The sequence below is a fragment of the Helianthus annuus genome, chromosome 12 (assembly GCF_002127325.2).
Source record: "Helianthus annuus cultivar XRQ/B chromosome 12, HanXRQr2.0-SUNRISE, whole genome shotgun sequence".
NCBI classification, from domain to species: domain Eukaryota; kingdom Viridiplantae; phylum Streptophyta; class Magnoliopsida; order Asterales; family Asteraceae; genus Helianthus; species Helianthus annuus.
The window spans coordinates 32,358,648-32,365,167 of NC_035444.2; the positions used below are offsets into that span (position 1 = coordinate 32,358,648).

Here is a 6,520-nt window from a genome sequence, read left to right on the forward strand (position 1 = left end):
GCCTTGTTATTTATGAGTTATTGAACTAAATGATTACGTTGAAAACAATGCTTAAGTTTGATATTTATTGACCATACAAAACCCTTACAACAGGAAATAAAAACAAACCAAAACAATCAGTTAACAACCTATGACGAATTCAACAACTCAATGAAAACTAGGATCTTCCTAGACTTATTCAAAGCTTTCAAAGGATACTATAAAACGTCTACTTTCAATCTTATTTGAATTATATTTCATCACAACAACATTATCAAGCAAATAAATGAATTATATTTCATCACAACAACATTATCAAGCAAATAAATATTAGACAAAACACGCGTGTCTTAGGGTGGAAGGAGTGGTCATCACACTCCATCACCCATCACATTATCACACCCAATCACCATTTGACACCTCATTCCATTACATTTCACTCATCACACCCAATCACAACTTAACACCTCAACATCAAAGTCAAACCCATACACACAACACACACCATCACCAACGTCATACTCATCACCATTTCCATCCAATAAGATGTAAAATCATATATATTAAAACTTAATTTGGCCACCAAATTTCATGATTCGGGAGTTGCACCAATTGTCAAACCCGAGCCTTTTAACTTGTCATGGGTAATTCGATCAATTTGTTCTTTCATCTCCTTGGTCAAGTGAGATTTCCAATCTCCCACTTCACCTCTTCGAAAAAAAACATGATTTGGTATCCCATACTCACTTGAAATCTTTTGAAACCCAGTCTTATTTATCTCCAGGCTCGTCAAGTGCTCAAAACTACAAAACTCAGCGATCTTTTTCACCATTCCATTATCCTCCTCTTGAACCGAAATCGGCACTCCCATGAATTCAGCCAACTTCTTTACATGAGCCTCCGCATCACTCTTGATCTCCTCGTACTTGAAGAATAATATCTTGTCTGGAGATTCATGGGCCGCCTTCCAAAACCCTAGCACATGATCCCAATACGGCCCATACTCTGTAACACCCTCACAGAATGCCTTAAACACCTGATCGAATGAGACTGGAGGAAGCTCTTTAGGTCTCAGTTTAAGTATGAAGTGCCACATTGAGACTACCACGTCTTTAGGATCCCTACACACGTAAACGAATTTGCATCCGGAAGAAGGATCTGTGATGGATGCAGGTAACACGTTATGTGCAAAATGGCTACCAAAAAGTCGAGGGAACGAAAGGTCTTCTGAATCACCAATGGGGTAGCTTGTGGATTGGTATACATCAACAACTGGAAAACATCCATGTGGTCCATTACGGAGCAACGGGTGGTCTGAAAAATCAAAGCGAAATCGATTGAGGGTGGTAAACATGAGTGCTTTGAGCCATGTGGTGCCAGTCTTCATGAAGATGACAAGAAGATATCTGTGGACCAATGCTTGAAGTGGGTTTGCATTTGCATGGCGCCTAACAAGATATGAGTAGGCAGCCAACTGCCTTGGAAGAGATGCAAATCAGCCCTGAAAAATCCAACAGCTCTTGGAAGCTCTGCGAAGAGCTGGGCATGCTGTTGTTGCTGGATCTTTTCTAATTCTTCATTGTCTCTTTGATTAGTTGACATGATTTTTTTTTTTGCTTGGATGAATTATCAACGTAGTGCAACACTGCAACCCATCCACCGATATATAGTTTTTTGTTGAAGGTAGCAGTAGCACAACGTGAGTTATGTTTATTTTAGAAAATAATATGTTCTTCGTTACGTTGAGGGCCTAATTAGCTTTGTAAGTTTAATACTCCTCCACAGCTCAGCTCTATACATGATATCTCATAGGTAGTGTTTGGTACGTAGGAATGAGAGTTGGAATGGAATGGATAATTATGAGGGAATGAAGGAAAGGGTGTTTGGTTGGTCAATGGAATGGAATCACCCATTCCAAAAGGCATTCCATTCCTTCAAAATCATTCCTTTCACCTCCCATGTTTTTTTTCCATTCCATCTCCTCTTGCACCATTCATCAACAACACCACAACCCACCACCTTCGCCACAACCTACCACCACCCACCACCCACCACCGACGCCATCGCCGCCACCCGCCACCACCTCACCTCGACACCCACCATCGCCGCCGCCACCCACTCGCCACCGTTATCACCCACAGCCGCGACCAACCGCCAACGCCACTCGCCACCGCCGCCCACCACCATCGTCGACGCCACCACCACCAACCGTCGCTGCCGCCACCCACCGCCACCTTTGCTGCCACCCACCACCACCTCTGCTGCCACCCACCACCAACGGCCACCTTGTCGCCACCACCACTCGTCGCCACCGCCGCACCGCCACTCTCCGCCACCACCACCCATCGCCGCCGCCGACTCCCACCACCACCACCACCTATAACCACCCACAATTACTACCACCGACCACCACCACCACTTATTTTATTACTCTGTTTTCTTGCCTACCGAACAATACATAATAATAATTCAATTCATTCACACATGGTAACCAAACAAGACATGGAATGGTAATGATCCATTGCATTCCTTCATCCATTCCATTATCTCGTCCATTCGATTCCTTCGTCCATTCCATTACCTCATACCAAACAGACCCTAGTCTCATAGATATATAATAAAGGATGTTGTCTATATTATTCTAAAGATAAAGACACATTATATCCATAAGCAGATCCGATAATAAAGGATTTTGTCTGTATTATTCTAAAGATAAAGACATTATATCCATAAGCAGATCCGCTTTTGTTGGAGGTAGCACCACTTAAACCTATGTTCATTTGAAATAAAAAAATAAGAGAAAATTACCAAAATAGCCAAGAAAACCTTTGACTTACGAAAATGGTTATTTGATGCCTTCTTGGAGCAGGGCATCCCACATTTGACGCATCCGCCAATGGTGAGTTGACACGTGGCAAAAGTGACCTGATACCTCAGCCGCCAGCGTATCCGGGTCAAAAAGTAGGCGGACGCGTCGGCTAAGCTGCATCCGGAGCAGCTGGCTGGCTTGGTTGTGGCTCGTTGAGTGGCTCCTTGGGAGGAGCTGTAAGACGCATCAGGGGCATCGGTTTCCGTGGTTTTCTGATTTTTTTTTATATTTCACATATTCATTTAGTTTTTTCTGTTAATTCAATCCCTTCTACTATATATAATGACGAAAATAAGTTATTTTGAACATGTTCTCTCCAAAGCAATTTTTATAGAATGCTAATGTCAATGTATCCGTCTTTTGATACTCTCCAAATAGAGATGAAGTTGTTTAACTGTGTTGAAGATGACGTTTTCCTGAGCTTTAGAAGTCCTGGTGTTTATGGGTTACGGGACCTGCCCCGAGTGACGGAAGTGATCTGACTTGCCATTTATGGTAGGTGGTTTAACGAAGAAATTCGAAGAACTCACCTACAAAGGGAACGTTGGATCACTTCGTGTTATCGGATTTCCCCGTCCACGTCCTCTACCGCTCCTCCTAGGCCGCCAAATTGTTCAAAAAACAAGGAGGAATTGGAGACCGAGCTTTGTGGAGGAATTGGATCACTTCGTGTTATCGCTTAAAAAATATCTTTTTTAGTCTGTAATTTTTTTTTTGGTTTATTTTTTTTATTAGGTTTAATTGTTGTATTTAAAGTAAATAAAAAGTTGTATGTTATTTCTTTTTTTTTTGTATTAGTGGTAAATTTGCCATTTCTATCCATATCTCCATCTATATATTTAAAATTTGGTCACTAGTATACTGCTAAACAAATAATTAGAATAGATGGGTGGTGGTGAATTTGAACCATCGGGTGATAGTCCAGAGGCTGATTGCAACCCTCCACTAGGCTGTCGTGCACCGCCACCAGCCTACTGTGCACCGCCTCTAGGTTGCCGTGCACCGCCACCAGCCTACTGTACACCGCCTCCAGGCTGCCGTACACCGCCACCAGCCTACTGTACACCGCCACCAGGCTGCCGTGCAACGCCACCAGGCTGCCGTGCACCGCCACCACCACGTTTAAATCCTAGTTTATTCAACCCGCCGCCTCTGAATACTGATGATGAGTGGGACGGTATCACCGATGAAGAAGCAAGCTTTGCTTACGATTGTGCCATGGCAGAACATCAGTTTTCCTGTTTGCGAGTTGGTGGTAGTGAGTCAAACTACATGGATTGTGGGGAGCCCAAGAAAAGTGAACAACGTTAGGCTTGGTTAATAATTAGAGAAATATTTATCAATATTATGTCTAAATTAAATTTTGTTATAGGTGGTACTATATATTTAATGGTAAAATGTATGTTAATATGTTATCAAAAATAGTTATCAATATAATTCAGTAATTTGTTATCAATACACATAAATATATGAATCTGAATGTTAAAAAAAAAGATGCCTCTATTTTCTAATTTTTTAATAGTAAAATGTTAAAATGTTAATATGTTATTAAAGAAATTCATATTTTAGGTGATTTGTTATAAAAGAGAAATGAAAAACTAATTTTATATAAAATTTAGTAATTATAAAGGAATTATTACATAAAGAACACAAAGTAAAACGATCATGAAAGTAAATTAAAAATTCCATATTAAACTACGTTAGGACGTGGTAAACAACGCCAGAAATACAAATTATCTGCCATGAACCTTCTATATGACTTCATTTTTTGATTGATGTCACCGGTGAGATTTATGAGTTTATCTGTAACGAGATGCTCCATCAGCATACATAGATACACAGCTTCGTTTCCACTCAAGGAGCAGTTTGACACGACATAGTCATCATTCATTTCGAATGAAATGATTTTTTCTAGCTTTCCAGTCTTTTTCCAATAGCGCAAATTAACTAATACTGCTCCTAAGTATACGCATATTTTTGTCAGCCTAGGGATGACAACCTGTCTGTATTTTTCGCCTGCACAGATGTCTTGACCCGGGAACATTACCAGCTGTTGGGTTGCCAGCTCAAGACATAGCATTAGCCACTCCTTATTTTCTAGCGGGATCGGGAAAAAAACATAATCAATGTCAAAAAAAAGGAAGGAAACAGGCTTAATTTACCGTTACAGTAAGTAGCCGCGTTTTTCGGAACCGATTCCAATAAACACTCATAAAACTTTGGTGGTAGTATCGTCTAACGTAGATTTACAAGGGGTCTTTTTGAAGCTTTCTACTTCTCCAATTCATCAGTCTTCCAACCCACGCTTCGATATACTGTAAAAATTGTAGTGTTACTAACATATTTTAAAAAATTATAGTTTACGCAAAATATGTTGATATAACTTACTGTGTCGTTGAGATAGCCGTTGAAACGAAATCCCAATAAAGTTCCCCAAAAGTTTTTGTCAAGCTGTACTGATCTATTAAAAACAGCTGAATAACAGAACGATGCGTCGCCTCTGTTGTAGAATTCGAGCACATCTTTCGACCAATTTTCTGTTTCATCGTCTGGTATCGCCCATCTACCGCGGTTGTGCTGATGTAGGCTATGTCTATTATGTAGACAGTCTTCTTCTCCCATTTTTGGGGGGTTGGATGATGTTCCGCTTTCTGTTGCATTCACCGGCTTCCTCCATCGATTAAGGATCCAACTTGAGGATTTTTTAGCAGATTGAGAGCAGTATTCTTCACCAGCTAAGTCTTTTCCCCGCCGTTTAGACATGCTTTTTTATTAAATTTAGGGAACCACTGATTTTTTATGTGTTTTTGCACTTGTAAAAAAAGTTACTTATATAAAAAAAATTACATTAAAAAATAAAAAAACAAGATAAATGAGATGGGACGTTCCCGACGCATCCCATGCGTCTATGACACCTAGGAAAACAGGCCTTCACCCTTAAATTATTAATGGACATTAAAGTTATTGGAGAGGCATCCGGTGCAGCTACACATTAAACAAGGGGTCCATAGACGCTTCCGGGGTTAGACGTCTCCCATTGCAGGGACCACAACATATGGTGGTTGCACTGTTCCTTTCGACGCTTCCGAAGCGAGTTGTCACACCCCAACAGATGGCGGAATCATCGGGGGGCGGCACTATGCGATTCAGATTGCTCAAGAGAATCCATAACAACGATATTACGACCGTATTTAATGCGTTCTATATCCCATACTAATAAACAATACAATCACGTAAGGTATCAAAGATTTATTGTCCTCTCGAACAATACAAATCCGACAATATAGATTTTTGGTGAGTTTCTAGACTTCCTAGCTTGATTTGATGTAGACTGCGACTAAACCTGCAACATACGTTAAAACAACGTCAATACAAAAGTATTGGCGAGTATACAAGTTGTTATAGAGTAGCGTAAAAATAGTTCAAAAGTACTGCGAATTACCAAATACATAAACGGGATATCTCAACATACATGTAAATAAGACAGATACTACCAGCTACGTCACTCGAGCGGCGATTGCGATTGCTATTCATCCTAACTAGACCTCGTCGGGTGCTATAGTACTATACTAGTTAAGGCGGGATCTCGCGAGTATAAGTCCTAACACATATGTAACTAGCATCACGTGTAAATATGCATAACAGTTATTCGCAAGTGATAAATAGATTGAT

The 6,520-nt window shown here is 40.5% G+C and overlaps 1 protein-coding gene across 1 annotated transcript; it reads right to left on the reverse strand.

The window, feature by feature from the left end:
• Positions 1-568: 568 nt before the first annotated feature.
• LOC110892661 (cytosolic sulfotransferase 17) lies at positions 569-1,366 on the reverse strand. The gene has a single exon (XM_022139811.1). It carries the CDS (start codon positions 1,364-1,366, stop codon positions 569-571), a length of 798 nt encoding a protein of 265 aa, XP_021995503.1.
• Positions 1,367-6,520: the final 5,154 nt, after the last annotated feature.